General features: G+C 43.1%; 1 protein-coding gene across 1 annotated transcript in view; it reads right to left on the reverse strand.

Annotated features, from left to right (window-relative positions):
• Positions 1 to 116: 116 nt before the first annotated feature.
• Positions 117 to 27,121, reverse strand: part of LOC139207451 (capping protein-inhibiting regulator of actin dynamics) — a 41,898-nt gene continuing 14,893 nt past the window's right edge. The window contains exons 2-16 of the mRNA XM_070837175.1: positions 19,078 to 19,160; positions 15,203 to 15,377; positions 14,081 to 14,207; positions 12,036 to 12,176; positions 11,892 to 11,951; positions 9,064 to 9,219; positions 8,779 to 8,878; positions 7,749 to 8,025; positions 7,054 to 7,588; positions 5,075 to 6,452; positions 4,898 to 4,980; positions 4,283 to 4,445; positions 3,989 to 4,110; positions 3,404 to 3,476; positions 117 to 1,849 (exon numbers count right to left, since the gene is read on the reverse strand). Coding sequence (XP_070693276.1) covers positions 1,365 to 1,849; positions 3,404 to 3,476; positions 3,989 to 4,110; positions 4,283 to 4,445; positions 4,898 to 4,980; positions 5,075 to 6,452; positions 7,054 to 7,588; positions 7,749 to 8,025; positions 8,779 to 8,878; positions 9,064 to 9,219; positions 11,892 to 11,951; positions 12,036 to 12,176; positions 14,081 to 14,207; positions 15,203 to 15,377; positions 19,078 to 19,160 — 3,958 coding nt within the window. The 3' untranslated portion in view covers positions 117 to 1,364. The remainder of the gene's footprint in view (positions 1,850 to 3,403; positions 3,477 to 3,988; positions 4,111 to 4,282; positions 4,446 to 4,897; positions 4,981 to 5,074; positions 6,453 to 7,053; positions 7,589 to 7,748; positions 8,026 to 8,778; positions 8,879 to 9,063; positions 9,220 to 11,891; positions 11,952 to 12,035; positions 12,177 to 14,080; positions 14,208 to 15,202; positions 15,378 to 19,077; positions 19,161 to 27,121) is intronic.

Below are 27,121 nucleotides of genomic sequence, written 5' to 3' on the forward strand. Positions count from 1 at the left end.
AGACATTCATCTAATTTAAAAAAAGAAAACGGTTTCACTTGGAAAAGGCATTTCAACCGTCATACTTCCACTGCAGAGTCTGTGCATGGACAGATTAAGTAGAAACACAGAAAAACTGATTTCATTAGTTCTTTACTGCACATTTTATGTACAAGACAAGTTCTCAAAAGGCAATACAAAATAAAACAAAATGCATAAAACATATATAGTTACTGTGAGATACATAGATTTAATAGATACAAAGGAATCTGTCAGCTGTGAAACTTGCTTTTCTTTAGCGATGCTTTACATCCTGCAGCAGACCAGTCTCCAAGTGGCTAATTAGCTGTATTTTCATTTCAGATTCATTTACATTGGAGACTGTTTCATAACCTGTAACGCCCCGCCAACATAACGATGCACTGAAAAGTGTTAAAAACACACGAAAGTGACAACGGTTCTTCTCGACTCAGATGAGGTTTTGGAGATAATGTGTTTCTGTAGGACGCTGAAGGATGATCTGTAGTTATGTATTCAAAATATCAAAAGAGACAAATTAAAAAATATAATTTACACGGACAACCTGGAACATGTTTGACACACTCAGCACTCGCTAACACGACAATCATCGTTAGTTTAGTGTCTGTGGATCATGATACAACAAATACTTTTGTCTACAGAACCTGATACGCAGAGGACAGTAAATAACTGATGTGGCCAAAACTCCAGCTGCAGTTATTCCAGCCCAGCTTGGATGTTATCCCCGTTACCCTGTGGTCACAATATATCCCACATTTCATAGACACACACACACACACGCTCACACACACTCACACAGAAACTGACAAGATTTGCTTTGTGTCTTTATCATTTTTAACCAACTGCCTGTGAATAAAGTATCTTCTTTATAAAATAATGTCTCCTTCTTCCCTTCCCTGAAATGTTTAGTGACATCAAATGGAATCATCTGTGTTACTTTGCGATAAAAATTAATATTTACTGCTGCGAGACTGCAGCTTCTTTCTCTCATTCAGGCACCTTATAAACACACTAGGACTGGTGAAAAAAAAAATACGGATCCACTTCAAGTAAGACGCGTTAACTTTTGGGGTCCTACCCTGTCATTTAGCGAACATGAATGTACGACATGAGGATGTAAAGAAAGAGTTATGCTGTTTTTAGCTGTGATTGGAGGGTTTGTACCAATCTAAAGCCTTAAGCCAGGAAGTAAGAAAACAAGAGAAAACAAAAACTCTTTGTGTGCAAATGCATTATGGTCCATCCAGACTCAGGGTCCATTCAATCCCCTTTCAGATCTGACCCACTTGAGCCTCCTGTGAGCCAGCTTGGGCCCGCTTACTAGACCTTGGTGGAACCTGGGACCGTTACTGGACAATCTGGGGCATCTCGCTCCAGGCTTTGGCCTTCTTCTTGGCCAAGGCCATCCAGGGCGGCTCGTCCTGAGGCAACGCCGGGGGAGGCAGGCCTCGCTGGGAGGACGGGCTCTGGCTGGAGAGCCCCGGAGTTTTTGAACCAGGCTTCTCTGGGGCGGTTCTCGATGAAAAAGGAGGGGAGGTAAGTGTCGTGGTCTGGGGATGGGCTGCTTTGGGTGAGGTGACAGTTTTGCAGAGAGCCGGAGGGCTCGTACAGGAGGGAGATTTCTGTGGGACAGGAACCGGAGTAGGAGGTGACAGGGATCTTTGGGGCAGGTGTTTGGCGGTGGCAGGGGGAACCTGGGGTTTTGGAGGGACAGGACAGGGGAGCGACTGGGATTTAGGAGGGTGAGATGGCACTGGAGCTGGAGGAGAGAGAGCCCTCCCGACCTCCTTTTCTGCAGACGCTGAAGGCTTACTGATCTCCAGCGGACTCACTGAAAGAAATAAAAATCAGAAACATAAATCAGACAAACAAGGCGAGAGAAGCATTGTGTAAAGGGAATGTGAGTGATTGCTGTGTGCTGATGGAGGTTGTCAGGACTATTAGATGACTTTATAATCAAATGAAAACGCAGTGACATTAATGTCCTTGCAGTGGGACTGAATGGAGGCTTCTGCTTACAGCTTTAATGCATCAGGTTATATAACCCATCAGTACTGTCTCTGGGTAATGACTTATATAATGTACACAGTGAAGCTGAACGGGCCCCTATAGACTTTCAACATTTATGTAAAAACATATCATCACGCAGCTTTGCTCAATACTCCGGTCTACGGTCTTTATTATTTCTGATTAGCAGATGATTGACATGTATAACAGGTGGTTGCTGTGCACGCAGTTATGATAGCAGAAGCATTAAAATCATATTTAAACCAACAATTGTTTTTATGTCAGTCAGTTTTGTGTCAAATTGTTAATTTCTTCTGTGTAATAAGCGGGAAAATGTACAGCTAGCAGCAGAATCCTGCTTCGCCCTGCCGGGGCTCCATTTGCCATAATGACCTGCTCACTGTACGTTATCCCTCACAAAATTAATTTGCCGTATATATTAGCTCAGCATAATGTGCTAAAACATAGTTGCTCAGTGTGCAATACTGAGCACTTTCAACATGTGAATGGAGTCTGTACTGTATACAATGGTATACAATGGCTGATGTCTAGGAGATTATTTAAAAGAAATAATAACTATCAGTTAGAAAAGTCCCAGCAGCTATCAGCAGCTGCTATCTACGAACGATTTGACATCATGTCATCATTAATTAATTAAATAATTAATTAATGTATTTAATAAAAATACAGGTAAATCCATATGTGCAGTATCATGATCGGTTTTTGAGTTACAGGTGAGCAAAAGAGGCACAGCTGTATGACAGGCAATCACACCTGAGTGAAGAGTAGCCATACGTTGTGAAACAGCACGATCCTTTAGCTTTAGGTGATTTATTTTCTAGAAACAGGTGGGTTTTTCCTTGCCACTGTCGCCTGGTGTGTGCTCATGGGGACATTCTTGAACCCTTAACTTTGAATTCTTGGGTCTCTTTTAACCAAAGATTTGGTCATGACCTGCCCTATATGATAATGTTTGTATGTTCCTCTTTTTACTCGTTGATCTTTTTTTAATCACTAACTTGATCAGTACTGCCTTTGTGAGCGAGCTGTCTTGTGTAATCGGTTCAAACATCAAGCACCTCTGACAGCATTTGGTAGGAATGTTAAATGTGGGGTGAAGTGAAGTCTGTTGTAGTTGCAGTGGCCCAGTTTGCCCACATGAGGGCAGCAGTGCGCCAGTCTGCGCTAACGTGCAACAAGTTTGAGGTGCAGAACAAACAGTGGGGCAGTGTAGTGCACTCAGACCATACCTGAGGTCATTACAGCGATTCAGCGTGAAAATTATTTTATAATGATTAATTTAAACGAACATACGTATGTGTGTGCGTGTGTGTGTGTGTGTGTGTGTGTGTGTGTGTGAGTGTGTGTGTGTTCTGACCTTTCCCGGTGGACTCCTTGCTTGCCGCTGAGCTGACATACATTGGCAGTGAACTCTTCCTCTCTGGCTCCTCCTGATGACAGAGACACAGTCAGTTATATATTGGCCGACATGGCTGGAAATGTGCGGTGATGCACTGTAAACACACGGAGGCATTGAAGTACAGGGGAGACAATCATCCCTTCCAGTGCACTTCCATCTAAACCATGTATTTTTGGACCGAACCAAACCTAAACATTTGCATTTCTTTTGCCGCCATGTCTCCACCAGCGTCTTCAGTAACTAAAGTCAACTTGTAACCAGTGACTTTCCTGGTTTGTTGTGATAATCATACTGACATGTGACTTCTATGTTGAGCTGGAGACGATTCCTATAATAAAATACGCAAAATAAACTGAATATTAGACTTCCACATTCTCTCTCCTCTCAGTTTAGAGCTTGCTCCATTACTGGTCACGTTTACTTCTGTACACTTCAGTTAATTTATTCTAAGTCACTTCACACTTTTGTGTCCACATGAAATATATATGATGACAAAGATAGACACATAACACAAACCCCCCCCCACACACACACACACGTTACCTTTTTGACAGTAATCTCATCCAGTGAGTTTTCTTTATAGATCCTCTGTTTCTGTTTGGCCACAGAGATCCAGCTGGGAGACTCCGATCCCCCAGAAACTCCACGAGCTGCTGCAGCTGGCTCTGAATCAATAACACAGCAGATACACTGTTAGACCGCAGGCTCCATCAGGGTCATTCACTCTTTTACTTTTCTGATTTAGTCTGATTAAGCTCCAGTTTTGGACTCCATGCTGTAAGCGTAACGTCAGTGTGTGAGAAAATGGTGTGTGTTTTAATGAGTATACATACACACCTGAGACGCGCTTGTTTTTCCCCCCACTGTCTGCATGTACATCTGGTTTTCTAGGGAGGGCGGGCTTGCTGCTGGCTGGCTGATTTATGGCAGGCTTCACACTGATTGGCTGCGGTGAGTCAACTCTACTGCTGGTTGGCTGAGGTGGTGTCTCCATGGTGGGCTGAATAATATTTTTTTTTTAAAAAAGCAGATAATAAATACAAAATTCTTCAAAAAAAACAGCATTAACTGAGTTTTTCAGCCCTAAAACCAAAACAACGAGCTGAAAGATGCTAAAATACTCTGTAGAGTTGAAGGAAATTGCAAAATGTGGTGATAATTCTTTGTGAGTTCTTTACTAAGAGCGCCGCTTTTCACATACAAGCACTCATTTGATCTATTGTTAAATGTTGGTTATTGCTGCTTTAATGCACTTAAATACCTCAGATGGGTGAAATAAGTGAAGTCTCAGTTTCTCTGCTTTATGTTCCAAAGGTGAGAGAACTTCACGTTGGTGCAGAAACCCACAAAGTTTAAAGAGAAACAGTTTTTCCTCCACTGTGCAGGTAACATTAAACATGAGAAATCCTCTTAAACACTATCAACAGCCACAACAAAAATCTGGGTAATCACCTCTGGGTTTTCCTCCTCCAAGCTGAAGCGGTGCGACGTCTTCCTCAGCCGCACCCCGAACGGACTGCTGGGGTTTCCCTCCGCTATGAGGTGGGAGGAAGGAAAAGTTGGTCTGTGGTTTTACTCAGAAACTTAGGATAATAATCAAAATGTTTTGAGCTGGCCAGCAGTCCTTACCTTCTGTGCTTGCAGCAGCTGAGGCCTGAGGTTTAACGGCGGATGGAGGCGGAGCTTCGTTGCTGTGTGGTTTGGCCGCGTTGGTCCCTGAACTCCTCACTCTACCAGGACTCAACACCAGCTCAACCTTAGCTGAACCCGCTGGCTCCGCGCTCACGTCGGGGTCCTTCTTAGTTGCGGCCTCCAGCTCCACACCTCCAGGGCCTGCGACGGCGGTAGATGAAGAGGAGCTGCAGGGGGCTGGGGAGGAAGGGGGAGTCACACTCTCTTTGGTATCCTCTACAGAGAGTGACCTCTGCCAGGCGGGGGTGATGGTGAAGAGGACTTTGCTCTGATCTGAACGGCTGGACGGCCGGTCGACCGTTTCCTCCGCAGAGGCAGGAGCTTCTTTGACCAGCTTTTCTTCTTCTTCTTCTTCTTCTTCTCTTGTTTCTACGCCGTCAGCTGGCTCTTCTTCTTCTGTGGCTGCAACAGCAAGAGAAGGTGCCTCACTGTCTTCGGGAGATGTGGCAGTGGGGGACTGCTGAAAGAAGGACGTGACTCTCTCTGAGCTCGGAGAGATCAGGTTGATGTGGACAGTGGTAGTGCTGGTCTTACTGGGGGAGCTGGGACTTCCACTTTCTTGTGACGGAGTCTCATGACGGGACTCTGGGAGAGACAAAGAAGACGGCTTGGAAGAAACAGTTTCTTCGGTTCGATCTTCCTCCACTTGTCTCGTGTCCAGGTGGGATGTTCCTACACCTTCCAGCTGTGGATGTGGTTCAGGCTGATCTTCCTCATCGTCTTCCTCCTGCTCCGATGTTCGTTCCATGGGGTCGATCTCTGCGCCTTCCTCCAATCCCTCCTCTCCAAAGCTTTGGCTCTGGTGCACTGTGGCTGATGCCTGATCTCCCGTCTCTGTGGAGACTTCGCCATCATTTGTGTATTGTGGAGTGCGCACAGTGTCATCCTCACCCTCACCCTCACCCTCACCCTCATCCTCACCCTCACCCTCACCCCCACCCACCTCCTGCGCTGCCGTCGAGCTCTTAACTTCTTCATCTCCTGAGTCGGGAAACTCTTTCACAGTCTCTTCTGCGTCGTCCCTCTCTTCTTCTATCGCTTCCTCTGCCTCCTCCACTCTCTCCTTTGCTTCCTTCGCCTCCACCTGCATCTCTTCATCGCTGTCTTCTCTCTTCTCCCGTCCCACCTCCTCCTCCTCCACCTGTGGGTCCTTCTCCAGATCTGTCGGCTCCTCCTCCTCCTCCTCCTCACTCTCTTCTCCTCCTCCTCCTCTCCTCTCTTCCTCTGCCTGGTTCACAGTGTTTCCTGTAAGCACGTCGTTTTGCTCCTCGAGTTTGACTTCCTCTGCTTCCTCTTTCTCTCCTTCCTCTTCTTGCTGGAAGATAAAGGAAAATAAGATACGTAGAGATTCATGTAGAGACACTTGACTTAAAGCGGCTATAATTAATATTTCTGTTTCAACAGTGGATCACGTGACTACTTGTTATGTGGAAGGGCTCGCTTGCAGTGATGAATCCAACCCTGCAGGAACTTTCAGCTCATTATTCTAACCTGCGATTTTACTGTTTACTTCGGTCTCAGAGCTCTCGTAATGCTGCTTTTGGAGCAGGCAGCTGTTTTCATTGAGAAAACAAGTGTGCACTACCAGCGCAGCTCTGAGCGGCAGACAGACGCAGTCAGTGACTAGCTTGTGAACCTAGTAGAGCATTTAGAAGCTAAAGAGACACACATTTACCTCAGTGGTCGGTGGGGACCAAAACGGAGGTAAAAGAAGAGTGACTTACATTACATTAATTAGGTGGGAAAAACGTGAATCTAAATTCATTCTAGTGTTTGCTGCTTATGTACACAGGCAGCTGTTTGCTAGCACACTCACTATATCAACTTTATAAAGGGAAAATAAAGCATGTCAGTGTTTTTGCTGCTTTTTAAAGCTACTTCAATAATTATATTACAAATTAGTCAAAAATACGTACACAATGTTGACTGAAATGTTCCACCACTAGCTCCTCCTCCTCCTCCTCCTCCTCCTCCTCCTCTGCTGTCTCTTCTTCTTCCTTATCTCCAACTTTCTCCTCTTCTTCAACAACTTGACAAGGAGGAGTGCTCAGAGTGGAAACCTCCTCCTCTTCCTCAGTGGTCTGATCTGAGAGGGAGCCAGCGGGAGCAGCCTGATAACCAATGGGCTCGTCCACCTCGGCTTCCTCTTCCTCAACCTCCGCTCCTTTTTCTATCACTAGATCTTCTCTTTCTTTTTCCTTCTCCTCCTCCTCTATCTCCAGGACGACGCCCTCAGTCTCCGCGCCCAGCGAGCAAGATGCAAGGGGAGTCTTCAAGGAGCTGAGCACCTCCTCTAAGAAGGAGCTTTCCTCCTCCATGTTTCCCTGGACTCCATCTGCTTCTCCTCTCAGCGCCAAGTCACTTTCAGCCCTGTCCTCCTTGGCTCCGTAGGCGATGCCTGGAGGGTCCAGCAAGTCCTCTCTCTGATCAGCAGGGGGCTCCGGCATGGCTCTAGAGGCAGATATAGAGGGGTCAGATTTATAGGAGAAAAGAAGGGGTCCTATCTATAGGAGAAAAGAGGGGGTCCTATCTATAGGAGAAAAGAGGGGGTCAGATTTATAGAACAAGACTGAGAAGAGGAAAAAACAAGGAGGAAATGGCGTCTATTCACCTGGGACTGTCTAGAGAGGAGGCTCTCGAGCTGGACTTGGAGGAGGGCAGGGGCTGGGCGTCTGGGGTTTCCTCCTCTGAGAGACACAGCTCAGGAGAGGAAGCGTCCGGGCTGCGAGAAGCATCCTGTTCTCCGTCCGACTCGTCCTCTCCCTCCTCCCTATCTCTCAAGAGGGATCGCCTGGAGTGCTGCGGCTGCTCAGCCTCCTCCTCCTCCTCTTTCTCCTCATCGTCCTCTTCCTCCCTCTCCACTTTTGGTTTCTGCTCATCACCACTAACTGGATCACAGACAAAAGCAAAGAAGTCAAAGATCAACCTGATATTATACAGAGGCAGCAAGCATATGGAAGCCTGTGACTGCCAATATTAAATTAAAATCATTCAACTAGAACTTTCATTATCAATGTGTGATGATAACAGAGCTAAAAAGTCAACTTTTCATGTTAGAAAATGCAGAATTTGCCAAAAGTGGAACTATGATGCGTAATCATCATGATGATAATGAACTTAAATGGTGAAATGTCCCGATTTTAGCTAATTTCTAATAATGTCAGTAGTCTCCAAGGCCTGTTTTTAAAATCTCTCTCAAAGTTAACCACTGTAAAATAACCATGAAAAATGTCAGTTTCATCATAAATGAGCTCATTTTAGGACACAGGTTAATCAGAGCAATCTCATTTTGAGGTTTAGGTTGCAATTTGTCTGCGAATTTAAAAGACTCACTTCAGATTAAATGTCTGTGTCGTTATTGCAGCTTTATGTTTAAGAGTAAACTGAAGTGAACTAATTATTTGTCCATGGACTTTATTTCAAGTGGAAGTTTCGGAGTATTTAAGTATTCTAAAAGCTGACACAACACAAATGGAGAATAGAATTTGAATTTGATGAAATTATTACATTTTAATATTGGGCACTCAGAGACTTCCATACGTGAAGAGTCATTGAAGTAAATAAAATCAAAAGAGTAGAATATAATAGAGTTATAGAGTTAGAGTTATAATAGAGTTGAGCAGAACAGAAAGTATGCTGACCCTCAGATGTCTTCTGTTCTCCCTCCTCCAAAGCTTCGGTTATGGAAGTGTTCACCATCTCCTCCCCCACGGAGTCTCTCTCTGCTTTCACCTCCAGCCTCTGCATGGACAGAGGACATTAGCCACGACATTCTCAGTCACCACTCTGGTGGTCATGGTGACGCAGTGAAAAATAGTAGTAGCGAGAAGTAGAAAAGCAGTAATAAACCAGAGTGATCATTTAAAGCGTATGTATTTGAATGTAGGTACTGATTTGACGTGTTTGCATGTGTGTGGATGTCTTACACCGACAGGTTTCCTCTTGTTGCAGGCTTTGTGTCTCAGGCCCAGCTTGTGTTTGGCAGCCGAGTTATCCAGACAGCCGAAGGGACTGGCCGGCTGACTGAAGTCTCCTGGAACCACCAGGGGGCTCACTGCCCTACTGGAGGTAGCATAGGACAGCTTGGGGGGGGGGACAGGGACAGGGACAGAGACAAAGACACAAGGCTTCCTTAGTTTCACAAATAACAACCAAGCGGTGTTGATTAAAATAAAAGGTAGATTTTCACAAAAATGATGAAGGCATCAGATGAAGAAACCAGGGGAAACCAGCAAAGACAGAGAATGAGTTCAGCTATGTAAATAGTAGCTTCCTCTGTCATCACTGGAGAGGAATTCCTCTCTCTCCTCTGACAAACTCATATTTTCACTTACTTCAACATATAATCTGTTAATCCATCAAAAAACTGAAATGAGTCCAACACATGCTTGGGCTAACTAAAGGAGTACGGTGACAGTTCCAGGTGGCAAAAATCCTCCAAATTGAGCTCCAAATACTACTTCTACTACTTCTACTACTGCTTTGAGCACTGCTCTTTGCTCCTATCAGCTCCCCTGTATTGGGTTTGTGGCAGAGATGAATGTCTCTAAACATTAGCACATGAAACCAAAACTATGTGCATGGCTGGATACCACTAGCGGTCATTTGGAAAATGTGGCATGTTTTTATGATGTGGGTGAATTGCCTCTTTAAGCCTCATATTATTACACTCATAAGTAGACCGAGAGATTGTGTGACATTTACAGGAATAAGATACGATAGATGTTTGTTTATGGAGTTTTCAGGTCTGTGTGGGCATGAGTTTAGGTGTGTGTGTGTGTGTGTATGTGCATGTAGGGAGGAAGAGAGAGAAAGATGGAGAGGCGGGCTGAGGCAGAATTTAAATGCTATAACTACAAGCAGACATGCTGACTGCCAGAGAAACCATTGGAATGCACACACGCACACACACGAAGAGGACGAAGGGGTTCATGAAGCAGACTTCATGTAAGGTTTGAAGAGCAGTGTGACAGTCAAATATGACCACACCTATCGACATAAACACACACACGCACGCACGCACGCACACACACACACACACACACACACACACACACACACTCTGAGGTCCATCTTCAAGCATCACACAGAAAGCACATGACAGCTGTTTTTTTGAGTGAATGTAAAAGCTCAAAAAAGTGCAACTGCAATTCCTAAGTCACTGCAGTCCGCCTTGACCACATTCCTGTGTGTGGAATGCACTTTAAAAAGGGATATTTTCAGGTTTTTGTGTGCCTGTCTTTGTAGAAGACCATTTGTGGTTCTTTTCAGTGGGAAAATGAGCCAAGAGCCCTCTGAAAATGCTAAAACGGCACTGATGCTCATTTGTCATACTTTGCTGACTGTGCTGCCTTTATCCCACATTATAGCCAGCAAGACTAAATGGATAGTTGAGGTTTTTAGAACAGTCGTCTTATCACGAATAGGCATTGCTTTCTGTTCATCTATCTATCCATCTGACCAGCACTCGCCATTAGGGAGCAAATGACGTGGTCATTTGAAGTCACATGGGCTGAGCCATAAACACTTAAACAGAATGTCAGGAGACAATAAGAGGATACAGAGGGAGAAAGACTAAGACAATTAGAAAGAATGGGGATTAAGGGGCTGATAAAAGTGGGGAGGGGTCACAAAAATAGAGAAAGCGTTCAAATTACATGAAGGGGGCTTTTATTTAGAGCCAAGAGTAGTGTTTCACTGATTAGATTGGATCATGAGATGTTTTTACCATCGTAGTCACATGAGGAGAAACCACACAAAGCTCCACACTCACACAGCCCGAAGGTTCCTCCTGGCCTTCAATGACTGTTTGAAACTTGACTAAGGGATTCACTCACACTTACACTCCACGTACTGGAGTTTAGAAGCTGTGGATTCAGCCTGGTCATGAGGGCAGTGATTGAGAGTTATAATGTGGAGGTGGCATTGTCGGTAAATTCATCACTTGTAGCAGATATAATTAAATTCTTCATGGCAGTAATTTCTAAATGCAAGGCTGTGGAAGAATGAAGTGTTTGTAAAACAGAAAATGGTAAATGGTCTGTGTTTGTCTAGTGGCACTCAAAGCGCTTTTACATTATATCCTCATTCACACATCATTCGTCATTCAGAAAACTGTGCTAAATGAGAGGCCCCTGGGAATGTCACATTGTGTTTAGTGCTGATTAGCAAATGTTAGCAAGCTAACACGCTTAACATCACCACCATCATCATTGTAATCAAAAGATTACATGTAATGTCAGAGCAGAAACCAAAACCAAACTAAAAGAAGAACGAATACTGGACTTACATCACTAACATGTTGGCAAGGTCAACTTTGTGAGCTGACAATATGTTAAGGCTGTTTGTAGACTTTGGAGTTCTTTGTACCCATGTGACAAAAAAAGCCCAAATCATTAATTAAAGGGGAGTTGTGTGAAATCTGATTGCCTCAAGTGATGTCACTTGAGTCCACATCAGTTACAGCTGAAGACAGCGAGCGTGAAAATGACTGCTTATGGTCTCAGTTAGAGGGAAATGAGCTGTAGGCCGCTCCTCATCTCTGCTGCAGGCTAAGGCCTAACTCACCTAAAACCTTGAAAAACACTCTCACTTCCTGCTGTGGGGAATGTAGGCAGCAAGTTTTGACAACGAAGAGGGATGCATGGAATAATTAAATACAATACCTCCTGTCCTGCTGCACTGAATTAGATTTTTTTATAACAGGCCATTGTGACCAATGTTAAACTGGTGGAATACTCCTTTAAGTTTTTACCTGGTCGTCATCACTGTCTATTCCCTCCAGGCTGATTGAGCTGTTCCTTTGAGTCTGATTCTGAAAGGGGGGGGAAGAACAACAGTGTTAGCAGCAGCGAACAGCATTCAGAGCGGGATGTTATTCAATCATCTGTTGAGCTACCATGACTGTGGGAAGTGTCGTGTATTCAGGTGGACTACAGGGCAGGCCGTCATCCTCAGACATGGTTCCAGCATCTTCGGTTTTCTTCACACACATGAGGGACGGAGGAGAGCCCAGTCTGATGGCCTGTTTCAGCTGCATCTGCAGAAACATGTGGTGAACAACTTAACCTTACGCATGTGTGCGCAAAAACCTGAACAAACCTGAATAAGAACCAAACACTGGGGAAAATGACACAGCAGGAAGTGAGAGTGTTTTTCAAGGTTTTGTGTGCGTAGGTGCACAGAGGTGGAGAGGAGCCAAATCTGTCAGCTTTATAAAAAGATAACAACGGTGTGTTTGAGTGTAAGTATTGTGTCTACAAGGTTTCACTGCTTTTACGGGCTGATAATCCTCACCAGTGTAGAGTATGATTAACAGAGAATGACTTGTGAGGACAGTCAGCTGGCACTCAGGAGAGAAAGTGTGTATTTTAGACCTTACTGTGTGTGTGTGTGTGTGTGTGTGTGTGTGTGGTACAGTACTGTATCACAGAAACTCAAACTAACAGACTTGTTATCTGTCTCTTACGTGTTGCCCTGTAACAGTCACTCAAAGACTGATTTACTCAGGTGCAAAGCAAACACTGGACAATACAGCTTTTCTTCAGCCGGGGCTGGACGCTGGCACACACCCAGTCCTTGTTCGACCGCTGCAGCTTTCCATGTTAGTCTGCCAATATATAGCACTAACTCTCAAACATAGAGGCTCAACCTGAAATAAGGACAAAGGAACAGCTGACGTCATCATCAGCGGTTGTGTGTTGGGAAGCTCGACCTGTTAGTACCTGAAATTCAGCTTGTTGCTGATTTTCAGTTTAAATGAGAATATCACAGCTCTAAATGTACTTTTAAAGACACGTATCTGTGCATTTCTGTTGTGAGACAACTGCACATCAAGATGACTTGATTTGAGATTTTAAAAATTACTAATAATGATGCTATGTGGCATGTTTTTTTGTTTTAGAATCGGCATTAAATGTGCTAAAGGGACTTGATGTTCCTCCATCAGAATTATGTCCTGACGCTGTGATGAGTACTATGAAGTAGCACTTAGGTTATTTTGTAGGGAGACAAAATGGACGAAAATATCATTTAACAGTCAAATTAATGTAAAAAAGTGATGTTTTGGGGTAAACCAAACCTTTCTTTAAGCGAAGGGGTTTGCTTTGTGGGCATTTGGACTAATGACCTAATAACTATGCACCTCCTAACTTATTGATCCTTACATAGTGTGTTTATTTTTGGCTCTGGAACAACCTCATTCTGCTCATCAAACGGACAGTTCGGCTCAGAGTGGGGGATTAAGGTCAGGAAATCTCCATCGGATTGTTTCCTACAGTAAATTCACTTCATGCAAATCAGTGTTTTACTTAACTTCTCTCTAATCTACATACTTATTACCATATGCATTTTTACCCATTTCAGACAAAAGCTAAACTCTTTCTCTGGATTTCAGCATCAGGAGAAAGTTTTCCTTTGTATTACGATGTTATTTCATTCCCGCTCCCGTTCAGGTAGCTTAGTGGAGCAGTTTAACTGGAGGTCAGTTCAGCTGTCTGGGCCTCATGTCTTCCTGTTTTCGCCCGCTGCTGTGATAGACGTTTGCTCTGTCTGTCCGTCAGATTTGCTTTTTGTCCTTCGTTTTGCTTCGACAGATGCTTCAGTTTTAACCTCTCTGTGATGCACATCAGCTCTGCCCATCTGGCTAAATATAAACGTACTAAATATACAGCAGATCAGCTGCTACTGCTCTGCCATCTCCTTTATTGATCAACACTGTTTCTGACAGCTGAGAGCAGCACAGGGTCACCGACTGTCACACAGATTGTGATTCTTCATTTGTCTTTTAAGCCTTATTAAAGCTGCAGTCTTTTCTCTCCAAGGGCAGGTCAGAGGTCAGGGTCACTACGGCATCCTCGATCCGTCTCGAGGAATTGACTCAGATGCTTGTTGACGCCGGAGCTCAAACTAAAATAACCAGGTATGCTTTGGGCGTGTATTTACCTGTAGTGATTTCACTTTCCCATGAATGCTGTCCTGAGATGCCCCCAGAGCCTCGTTGGCCTCCGATGAGTCGGAGACAAAGACAGAGTCATGTGACAGGGCCTTGCTGCCCAGGCTGATCTTTGACCTTCGGGGACCAGGAAGAAATAAACAAAGCAGAAAGTGATGCTTCACAGATTCAAAAACATGATAAACTAAATAAAGAGAAGTGGATGCTGGGAGGTCCTGGTGGGTCAGAGGAAGGTTCAGTGTTGCAGGTTGTTCAGTATTATCTCTCTCTTTCATTTGTCTTCTTTTATCAAATCAAACCAAGGAGCACAGAATGCGTGTAATAAAGGTGGAGCAGATATATCCTGTGACACAGAGGAAAAGTCAAGAGTAGAGCGGGCAGGAAGTGGCACGGCTTAGAAAAACAAAGGAAATTAGGACTAGATCCACAGGAAGACGCATTCTCCTCTACGTGTCAGGAAAACAGGAAGCCATGTGCTTCAGCTGAGGAAGAGCAGGAGATGGATATTAAAACACCATCTTCCTTTCTTAAATTATCTGTGTCTTAAGTCGCACGAGGAGATATTTATTTAAATGGACGGAGGAAAACTGCAGGAAAATGAGCAGCTGTAATTGGTATCTACTACCAGCGGCTGTGTTTGGGCGGTGAAGCACTTCAAATTCTTGAGGTGTACAGTAACTGGTGGTTTATTCAGCCACTGCTGGAGGGTTTGGGGAAAAAAACAAGGTGATATTGCCAATACATTACTGTATTCATATTTAACAGTGGTGGGTCACATCACCTTAGAGATCTGCCAGCCCACCAAAAATGATTTAATTAGCTTTTGTTTAAGTGGCCCATAATGGGCTAAATGCCCTTTCGAAGGCTCTTCTAACCTGACAGGAGTACAGTTATGAGGGAAACACTAATAGATCTGTACACAAGTGAAAAAAACAGTTCAGATAATTCTGCGTGTGTTTAAGTTCTTTGGCAGAAATGTTTAAGGTTAATCTGTAACGGTCTCTGATAGATATAAAGCTCTGTGCAGAGATATGTGGTGTCATAAAAAAGAGTCATAAAAAAACTCTCATCTATTAACATGTGTGTTTCTGTGTGTGTGTGTCAGACCTTACCCAGAGCCTTTGTCCTTCTCTGACCGAGTGAGCGTGTTATTTTCGGATGTTTTGCTGACATTGTCGCTTGATTGGCTGCCTTTAAGCGCTGCGTCTGCTCCTGCGGCTGGCGGCTCCTTCCTCTTCTTCCTGGCAAAGAATTTTTTAAACGTCTGGAACTTGGACTTCTTCTTCCCTGTGAGGACGAAAGAGATAAGAGAGAAATAATTAAAGAAACTGCACAGTGATGTACTAATGAGAAAATTACACACACAGCATATTTACACACAGCCTTCATGTGAACTCTAGTTTGAGCAATTAGCCTGTGTTGGCTGTAAAGTCTCTAAAACTGATGTGTGTGTACTCACAGACATACATAAAGACAGATATACACACACACACACACACACACACACACATGATCTTGTGCTTGTAAACCCCCCCCCCCCCCCCCCACCTGCTGAGTCCACCTCCATTAGCACCGCAGTGGAAAAACTCAACAACTCTTTTATAACTCCTTAAACAGCGACACACTGCTTTCACTGCTTTTAGCCAGCAAGGCGCTGATCCACAACATGAGACCTTCAGTTTTTATAGTGCACATCATCCAAAGTATACTTTACAAGTCAAAAACAGCACAAAACACACAATATTACATGTACAAATACACACACACACACACACACACACACACACACACACACAAGTATTAATGTTAATATGACAACAAGCTTGAGGTCTTGGGTGCACAGTGGGAGATTATTCCAGAGAAGTGGAGCTCAGTGGGCAAAGGCTTGACCACCAAAGGAGCTCTTTTTAAACTAACAGAATGTTAAGTAATGTGCATTAAGGGAAAGTAGAGAACGTGTATATAGAGTACATGTAATGTACTCTATCCAGTCATCTACCTACATCTACATCTAGTACAGCCTCATAGCACCAAGCATCAATGATGTTGGACTCCATGACCTCTGACCTGACTGTGGAGTGTAAAATAAACATTGATACAGCCAAAAGTCAGAGACATGCATTGTTACAAAAATTTATCTGGAGCATCTCCTGTGGAAAAATGATCAGATACACAATCCTAACATATGGATGTAATAGCCCCCAGAGACAGGATGGTGTTGAGACGCAAAACAGAGGGAAACATGGGAAAAAGGACCTGCGAACAAAGAAGGAGCCAGGAATAAAAACAAAACAAATCAGCTATTTGGAGAATTCACATCCCTGGGCCCCTAAAAATATTTTGGAAGACTTAAAAAAGGCACATTCTTTTTATACCAGCTGTGTCATTTTTGTCCGTCACCCTGTGGGGAATCCTTGAGCATTCACTCCTTTGTCTAAAAATACACGTTCTGTTGGAGCAGCTGAAAAATGTCTGGAATCTAAACCTGCTGGCGGGGCCAAGACGCTTAACATTTCTGAGTCATTTGCTAAAGAGCACATCACTAAATGTTTGAGCTTATTTATCTTCATGTTATAGTTTTTACATTTTATATCATAAATACACACAAACAGCTTTCTTTCTCTGAGATCTTGTGTATGCTATTGACAAATATCACGTGAAAAAACATGAACTGCAAGTCAAAATCAAACCATCTTTTCTGCCTGGCGTGCTAAATATAACATCTTTATAGCACACTGTTTTGATGAGTTGCCATCAAACCACACGCCAGTTTCTGTGAAGAAACATTGGCAAAACAAAACAAAAAAAAACATTGCAAATTCTCCTCTCCTCTCCTCTGCCTGGACCTTAAAAGTGATTTGCCATATTTACTTGAGGAGCTTCCAACTTGCTTTTGATGACGCTTCAGAGGCCTTTCTGCGCTGCCGAGATGAAAAATCGGGGGGAAACACGAGGCCACGGTGCCATTTATTGGGCTATTTTAGGCACAATACACTATTAAGTTAAAGGTCTGCACTCAGAGAGCTGAAAAAGGCCACTGCTTCAATGGAAGGTCAGTGGAGCTCTGTGGTCATTGTGGGTCTAAGATGTAGCTATTTCCTAATATATATTCTTTTAGCTCCAAACACGTATTAAAAATAGCATCATGGAGATTTCAAGGCGGTCTGATATCAGGTCACTCTGAGCGGGGAACGGACCTCAGCCTACACAGTGAGAGGATGGTGACCTTTGAGAGGGAAACAATGTCGTGGACGGTGTGAGGCAGAGGAGGAGGAGGAGGAGGAAGAGGATGAGGAAGAGGAGGAGGAGGAAAGGGAACCTAAAACAAAATGTAGAAAATAAATCCGACCTTGTTTTTGGATGTGGTCATTGTGAGGACAGCTGGAGTCAAACTTTGTCATTTTGTCCCCAAAAGTGATGCATTTCATTTTCTATTCAATACAAGGAGAGGAAGATGAAGAGGTGGGGAGAGGATGGGGAGCTTATGTATAACTGGGGGGAGCAGGTTGATGTCATTATAATATCTGAGCTCTATTATTGCCAGTATGTGGGAGAGTTTAAACACTATCATATGTGATCACACATTTCTTTACTTACAATATCATGTCATGAACGTTATTTCTGATCTGAGACGTTTCCAGGTGTTTTCAAACACCAAAGAGCAGAATTAAATGTAGAAGGAAACAGGCCCTCCCTTGTATTGTTTCTATTTAAAGGCTCAGCCCTCTCAAAGTGCAGATCCAATTTAAACGCGGCACATTCTGCCGGGCGTCAATCAGACTAAAGCTGCCTGTCTGGCACCATGACGGCGTTAACACCAGCAGATTGAGATGGACATGACTGGCGGGCTCCATGATCTGTGGAGTCACGGCTGACGCTCAAGCTCTCCCATGGGAGTCAAACAGAAGCGACACACCACACACACTTACCTCTAATTATCTATTTCCTGCAACAAAGTGCGCTACAGAGATTTAGACTTGAAAGGGAGAGTTCAGTTCAGTTCTAGTTCAGACGTGGACTAAAGTTCGGGCATGAAGGACTGTTTCCCCTGTGCTGGACTGTGGACACTCACAACAACACTGAGGCTTCACCTACACAGACATCTCTGTGACCCCCCCAAAGCACTTCTTCCTTGTCCCAATTATATCAGCAGCGTATGTGCCATCCATCTGTATAGACAGTGTGCATCTGTGTGTGTGTGTGTGGTGATAGCTTTCTCTGCTCCTTCATTTCCTGCCAACAGCAGCGAGGGGCTGTAGATGGTAGAAGCCAACCTGATCCTCCCTGCTGTGTGTGTGTGTGCACAAAATCCCACTGCTGATACGATACAGACTTCCCTACACTACAACCCCCCCTGTCCTGCAGCTAGCGTGGTTTGTTATCTCCCTATGCAGCAGCTCATGAGAAATCATTTGGAGTTTAGTTTGATGCATTTTTGTATGTAGATGACTTTCATGTAGGACGCCGCTGGAATACTTCAAACTTTTCCTTGAATATACAAACTTGCTTGTGCGTCATAAGCGGATAGATCCATGTCACCGGTTCTTGGGTGTCCCAAATGGTGAAATTCAAACAAGTATTCATTTTTCGTGAATGAATTTAGTGAGCGGTTTCATTTTCATGACGGAATAAATAAACCTTTCATGGCTGCGGTCACTCTGGCCAGAGCGTTTGTGAATATATGAATGAAAAGCTGGGGAGTGTAACGCCGCTCGTGGTTCTGAAGATGATCCAAATTAGCTGGCTTCAGTGTCAATTAATCAAGCCATTTTTTAAAATGAAATTAGTTGATAATTATATAAACTATCCCTAAAAAGACCACTTAGACACACTGTGCACACTAGTGGACCTTGCAAACTCCCAATTCAAGCAGAAAGGAAAGGCTGAAAATAAGTAAAACGAAGACTATGCTTGATTGGATGTCTAATTTTACTCATTGTGACATATTTATATATTTTCATATTTTAGCATTTAATCAAACAGTTACCTGAGCACTCTTCCACAGCCTCAGCCGGCTCCTGATTGGCCATCACATCCGGAGGTGCTGATGCCATGGCAGCGTTGTCACTGCTGAGAGACAGACAGACAGAGAGAGAGACCGATGAGCCGGAGTCTTCCTCAGGAGCTCAACATTTATTCGATCGTTTAATGATAACATAACAGTATGGCAGGAGGCTCACGCTTCCCTGACAATAATGCATACATCCAGTTTTCTTTAGGAATCTGGGAAATTGCAAATTTATGAATTTATGTACAATTTTGTAAAACTGAAAGTCTCATTCTGAGCATGACTGGTTTATTTAGATTGACTTGACTGTATAAACTTGGAAACACATTCTGGCACCAGTAAGTAGTTTAAGAGCACGAAATGCTTTTTTTTCTCCCCCATGATGCCTTGGGCTCTGTAATTTTGTGTCTCAATGTTGTGTCTGTGTTTATCTTAACCTGCTCGGTCTGCTTACATCGCTCAGATGCCAGCCTGACCACTTGCACTGTGATCAGCCTCGCTGGATTACAATGTGATTAAAGCCCCATTTGGGAGTGTCGTGGCTGCCAGTGAAAGTGGCTTGGCATGGGCGGGTGGCAAAGTCTGAAATCACAAAGGACTGCACGGACAGAACAAGTCCACTTGATGGATTACACAGCCGTCTGTAACAAGCCGCCGCCTTATAAAATCATTCCAAAACCTGCTGGATAAACATTGATCTGCTTTTTAACTCCTTAAAAAGCTCAACAAGCGTTGAGCTGTTTGTTGCACTTCAGTCTGATCTGAAACCGATCTCCAGTCTAGTACACTACAATCCAAACAGTCTCAACAGAGGCATCTCAGCTATGTTTCCAGGGCTCTGCTCTGCCATCCACCTCTGTCAGCTGAGGAGTTCACATCTTCACAGCCGCAGATGCCCAGAAACCCCGAACAGAGACACAAACAGACATGCAGTCACCTCTGATACCTTGTTATTGCTCTCACTGTGCAGCAGCAGGGAGGTCAATACACTCTGGCTGCCAAAAGAAGCTTTACTGTATTAAAATCATTATTCAAAACTATAATACATCACAACACCCCCCCCCACTTTCTTTTTTCAGGCTTTACTCACTCACTCCACATCATTTCACAGGACTGCTAATGCGCCTCGTCCAGTTACAGGAAGTTGGAGGCCATGTGAGAGTTCAGCATGTTGAACCAGTTAGCTGCTTTCTCATACACAAGTTTTACATGACTCCCCATTCTACTCTCAAATCTAATTAGCTATGCACTTTATGCACCAGATTTCCTGGGCAGTTTGGCAGGAAGCAGAGTCCTTACTGATACGGTTTTCAGTAAAGCGATATCTCAGAATAATTGTTGCTATGTCACCATTAGCATTTTCACTGAATCTATGGAAGCGATGGGAAACTGGATCGAGGGGGGGGGGGCATGGGAATGTTTTCTGAAGCCGAACCCTTCATTTAAACCAGCTGACAGTGAGTTTTAAACCATGGAGGATTCAAAGCAGCTGTGATGGGCTACTACAGATGTGCAATCCCACAGAGTGGAAACAGCTAAAGCCAAACCTGCCTGCCTCACTTGATCTGAGTGACAGAATTTCATGTCTTATTCTTATGTTGGTTGATCTGTCTGCCACTCTGGAAATATCTCTTTTGTACGTACATTCGTGGTTCCCAGAGGATGAATACTAATGATTTTGGCAATTGATCTCATTTTCCTCAGATGTCTATGGCAACAGTGACATGTCCTGTTGATGATGAAACAATATGGTAAACCTCCCAAAAAGTAAAAGGCTTCTCAAAGAAACTTTAAACACAATTCTTGACACCAAAGTTGAGTAACAGATTGACTTACAGGGTAACTTTCATAAGGGCCGTGACAAATCTATACAGTACAGCTAGTTATTACATCTACTGGTCAATCTATTGGATGCTCTATGCACTGGATAATCTATTGTTTTCTTACTTGTGCAAAGGCAGACTAAGTCTCATTCTCTGCACATCCAGAACCTCATTATTAAACTCTATATTCAAAACTCAACCTAATCCGGGACAGAATTTGAGGAAATGCAACCATTTGACAGAAATAAATTAAGTGCTACAGACTTGTCAGGAAAATAAATGCAAATAACACAATAACTAGATGGATGAAAGAGTTCAAATAGCCTTGTGGTATGCAAAACTGCCCATAAATTAGGTAAAATTATCAAATTTATTCCATTATCCCTTCTATAATAAAGAGAAACGAGACTCTCTGAGCAGAAAACCTATCAAGAGATTGAGTCAGATTACCATTAATATAATTTTATGCCTTGTATGTCACATTAATAAATGACCCTGATATCAAGTCAGACGGGTAAAAGAGTTGCACTCAAATATGTTTTAATATGATGGATGTCCTCAGTTCTTTTAAAGTTTATAGGACAGCCATGTTTTCCACGTCAGCTGTTAGTGTGAACAGGCTCTTCCTCTCCATTAAAGAAGCGACTGGAGAGCCTCTTGTCAACTGTGTTTACAGTGAGTTTGTATTATAGAAACAAATGGAAAATTCCAGAGGGTTTGTTGACGTGCTGAGGGGCTTTCGTCAGTGTTACCATTCCATAACCATTAGCTATCATCATCATCATCATCGTCATCATCGTCGTCGTCATCTTCAATCCTCATTACAGCATTGAGAATCATCATCTTCGCTCCCTCCTTTATCTTTTTCATCATCTTCTTCAATAAACCATAAACTATGATATTTACATTATTTTGACATTTTCACATTATTGCATGGCCATAAACAAAGACTCATGCTGACGTTGTTGTTATGAGCTGATGGTGCTGGACTGATCCATTTCCTGTCTGATGCCACAGGAAGACACTGCAGCCAATCATTGACCACACACACACACACATAACATCTCTAGGAAACAGACACACAGACACAAACAGATAACGCAGGCACTCATATAGCATGTAGTCTATGATATGATCTCAGGAAACAACGTGCCAGGGTCAGGGAGAGAGGGGAAACCACCCAGTAACACCACCACAGGACTACATGTTCTACTAACATGTGAGACAGCTGAACACACCACAGTAGCTGAAGGTTAAAGTACTGACATTTTTAAAAATGGGAACTAAAAGAAATCCACTTGTACAAAAATCTATGACAAAGTTCAGAAGTTTTCTTTTTTAGTGAAATGCTACAACATGATTTGACTGACAAATGTCACAGTATAGAAAATGTCACAGCTGATACAGCCACAGAACAGTTCACTTGTGGAATATAGTCACAAGGGGATGAAAAGATCAATACCCCTTAAATGTCTGTGTGGAGTGTGTGGAGCTGAAACCAGGAGCCAGTTAGCTTAGCTTAGCATAACGAATGGAAGTAGAGGGAAATGGCTAGCCTGGCTCTGTCTAGAGGTAACAAAATCCATCTACCAGCAGCTTTAACCCTTTAACCTTCTGCTCAACCATATGGTAGAGCACATTTTGACTCACTATATCTTATTGAAAACATTTTTTACTTACAACATCTCAACCGTTTGGTAGAGGCCAATATTTCAAAAAATGTGGGGTCTGTTCATAAAAAAACATAGATTTTTGTAATTAGTGCCCCAAGGAAATAAAATATATAAAGAATAAATTTTTCCATCACTTTTTTCTTGGTGCGGACCTTAAAGGGTTAAAGCTCATTAATTAACACAACTTATCCACATTTGTTTTTTTGTTATAAATACAAGTGTAAGAATGACAAGTTGTTGTTTTATGAGCAGATTTAACGCTGGCTATGAATGAAATGATCTCTTTCTTGGAAGGGCAGAGAAACGATGTATTTCCCAAAGAGAATTAGTTCTTCCTCAAGTCTGGGTTAAGTTTGAACTTTAGTGTTGGATTCATGGTCAGATGGTCAGTGGTCAAAATGACTGACCTGCGGCCACTTCCAAAGCCAGCTCCCCATGGTGACATCCTCCGCTTCATCTATGAGAAGGATGGAGGGATGACAGGGGGGAGGAGGGAAAACAGGAAGACAGGCGGAAAGACAGATTTGAAAGAACAAGAGAGAAATAGACGGGTTGAAGATCATAAATGAAAGGATGAGTAGGGGACACAGAAATAAAGAGCGAGTTGGGGGGGGGGGGGGGGGGGGGTGGCAGAAGGCTGGAGTGAAGGGAGACAGTGAGAAAACAGAGGAGACAGGGACCAATACAAGACAGAGGGAGGGAAGGGGTCAGGGAGAGGGGTTGTGGGAAAGAGCAGCGTGAAAGGAGAGAAGAGTCGGTTAGATAAACAGATGAATATTAGGAAGAAGAGAGACTAAAGGAGAAAACGGACTTACAGTAAACACAGAGGCCTTCCTGTGTAAAGCACTGCAGCACTTTCCAACCAAAGATGGTAAGAAAGGCTTAGAGAAATGATTTCAGCACTCACAAATAATAGCAAGCAAATGGCTTGAAAAAGGTTCAGCGACAACAAACAGAGAAGAGAAGTGAAATCTATTATGTCTGGATTGGGGTGCGATCGCCACACTGAGCAAACGCTTTATTTAATACTGTACAATCTCATTTCACCCAATACAGCCAGGGTGTGATGAGTTTTTGTTGAAAGCTCATTTAGTTAGTAGTGGTGTATAATTGTTCCTTATTTTGAGAGGAGCTTTGCCAGGTAGTGATAGCCAACTACTAAAGTATCATCATATATTAGCACAAACCGTTTAAATCCACATTGCTATGCAGCCAGACTGAGTTTATACTGTACAGGATGTTGCTGCAGTTCACAATACACACTCCTTCACCCACACCTCAGTATTTACTGTGCAGGCTACAGCACACACTATTCACCACAGCATGTCATGTAAGTAAACAGGTTACATGTTGCATTTCTGTACCAGAAAGGAGGAGGATAACCACACACACAGCAGTTTGACACTTGAGCAAAGGTTGTTAAATAGACTTTGAGAGTGTAAAAATGATCATTTCCTCGTCGCTCATCTTACAAAAGGGCCACATTATGTACAATAAGTACATCACTGACTGATGTTTAACTCAGAACAATGCTCTCTGCTCCCTCTTGTGCACCAGGTGCCAAATATCTTGCAAGAAAGCATCTCTTTGTGTGAATGTGCTTTCATGTCCGAATGAAGCCGTGAGGATCTTCACTTTGACACAATGGTACTTATTCCATGTCTGAAAAGGGCTGATAGCAGATGTTACACACGCAGTCACGCAGTAACACATAATATTACAGTTTAACATGTTAGAGAGGGTGTGGAAACCTTATAAAGTCTTTTCTCATAACACCGAAACTATACGTCACATGCACAACAGAACATTTAACAAGCTGGAGCCCCTTTAACTTTATATTCTCACATGCAAGAGCAAGTTACATGGTTTGTAGGTCTGAACTTGTTATTTCATACAATTCAAAACCACCACAGCAGTTTTGAGGCTTTAATTACCACTTCATTTTAATGATTGCTTTATTTCAGACCACTTTTACAGTTTCTACCTTTTAAATTTCCTGTTTTTAATGACATTTTTGTGGCAGCTGTTTATTAATTTGGTATCATTTAAGAAACTGTTCCTTCAGCAATGTGAACACACTCGGGCACATCATTAGCGTTACTTGGAAGCAACCAAGAGAGACTAAGAGAGAAAGAGTGTGTGTGTGCGTGTGTGTGTGTGTGTGTCAGCCCCATTACATAAGAATGGATTAGCACATGGAGGCATTGGGACCAGTAGGGGGTCTGCCTTTATTAGACTGATGAAATAACCTCATTAACACCCACAGACAGTCAGCACGCACACATAGAGTAAAGATAAACATGGCCATATTTGCCCATGACCTTAAGTGTGTGCTAAAATGAGGCTCACACACACACACACACACACACACACACACACACACACACACTTACACTTACACTTCAGTACCATGCCAAACCCATGACTGAACAGTGTCCAGGTCTACACAGTGAAAACAACCCTCATCTAGGACCCCAAACTGGTTGGGGGGGGGGGGGGGGGGGGGGGGGGGGGGAGACAATCATGTAAATGCAAGTGAAAGAGAATTTAGGATAAATATGGCAGTGAATGACGGGTAGGAATGAAGGCTGAGCCCTGTTTGTCCACAGGGTCCCTGTCCCTCTGACGCAAAGAAAATCCAATCGAGTTCGGCCTTAATCCCTCGATGGAACCAACGTGACCGGACTCGTCATTGCACCACGCGCTGATGGTGCTAACTAACTGGCATGGAGATGTCTGACCTGATGTAAGAGCTGAAGATCCCCCAACGGTACAGATTCTTGACTCAAAAACAAGCTTTTCATAAACGCTAAACCCCTAAAATGATTTCTTCGTATACAGCCACATGAGTCTTCCTGCCTATCTAAAAGGATAATCTAATTTAGTAACACAGAGGCTTCTGTAGTGGGTACTATATTGGACTTTGAGCTTTCACAACACAAATCCACTCCATTCCAGTCCTAATCCTTCTGCACCACCAGCACTAAACTGGGCTAATTTGGACCTGATTACATTGCTACAGCAATTAGAGACCACAGAGTAAGAGATTTACAATCAATCAGCCGCAGACACAGGGGCTTAGAGAAAAGTACAAATGTACTGTGTTAGCTTAGATGGTTTGAGTAAAATACCATATGGACCGAAATATGACGTCTATTGCTGCAGATTTTCAGTGTAAATAGCTCAAGAAACCTTGAAATGCTTCCTCCCTTTAGGTAACATGATTAAATCAGAACAGACCCCTCAGCTGTGCGGCTGTACACGGGAAAAGCTAAACCTAAGTCATGTGATAGCTGTTAGAGAAGAATGAGCCAACACTCTTCATGAATGAAATTCTGTTTTCGATCATACAATCCATCCCCTGTAGTAGTCTACTCATTCACATACTACCAGTGTGGGTTTTTTTTTTCATTTTTATACATTACACCTTGAGAACAATACACATTAAAGAGCCTAAGAAGGTGGAGATGTTTCAGGTGATAATGTTTCCATGTGTGGGATGGACTAATCCGGACAAATTAAAACTTTGACTACAATATTCCTTATCTAACTTGGCTGTATCGTAACACTGTGTGGAATCCATGTGGGAAGACCCGTCAAAGACCTATTTTTCAGTGTTTGACCACAGAAGACTATTCTCCCGTGTTTGAGATGCAAAAACTGGGCCTAAACTTGAGTCCCAACTTAGTGAGACGAGATGGCTGAGCGGAGGGAGCACAGACGAACTGGCCTCTGTAATATGATGTTTGTGGGTCTATGATGAGCCGCAAGCCTTCAATTTCCAGAGAGAAAGAGCGCAATGCAGGAATGAATCAAGAAAAAGTATGCGAGGGAGGAGAGGGACTTTTCCAGTCAGCTGAAATAATAAACTTAGTTGAGCTAACTTGGATGAGCGGCTGTGTACGGATATAGGCCACACTATTTACAGACAGAATCAGCGTGCATGCCAACTTCAAAGTATTTAGACAACATAAAGTATGTACCATGAGGAGGTGTATTTAAACAATGGCACGCCATTATCATGTGTTTAGTACAACCTGTGATTCTGTTGACTTGCTGGGTTAACACAGATGCAGAGTTAAGACATTTTAGGTTCAAATCAGCCTTAGACCTCATATCATTCACTTTCCTCTACTGCACGCATGCTATGAATCATGCTAGGATTAGCATGCTGATGACATCCACTTTGACAAGTAAAACAGTAAAGTTCTATTCAGCACGACTCCATTAGCCAACCGCCTTTGTGTAAATGAAGCACAATTATCCCGTCAAATCAGACATGGACCAAAGCTGTTTTAAGAACAGCTGGAATGAATTTCAACAAAAAAACAACACATTGAAAACATTTAATTTGATTGACATATAATTAAGGACGGATAATAAAATGTTATTGGTTATTATACAGTAGGAACACCTATCGTAATCTGACAATGAACAAGGTGAGACATGAACTAAACAGATCAACCCTCGGCGAAAACCCCCAAGATGTGTTTTTCAGAAGCAAAATCAGAATCAGATCCAGAATGA

The sequence above is a fragment of the Pempheris klunzingeri genome, chromosome 9 (genome assembly GCF_042242105.1).
Source record: "Pempheris klunzingeri isolate RE-2024b chromosome 9, fPemKlu1.hap1, whole genome shotgun sequence".
In the NCBI taxonomy this organism is placed as follows: domain Eukaryota; kingdom Metazoa; phylum Chordata; class Actinopteri; order Acropomatiformes; family Pempheridae; genus Pempheris; species Pempheris klunzingeri.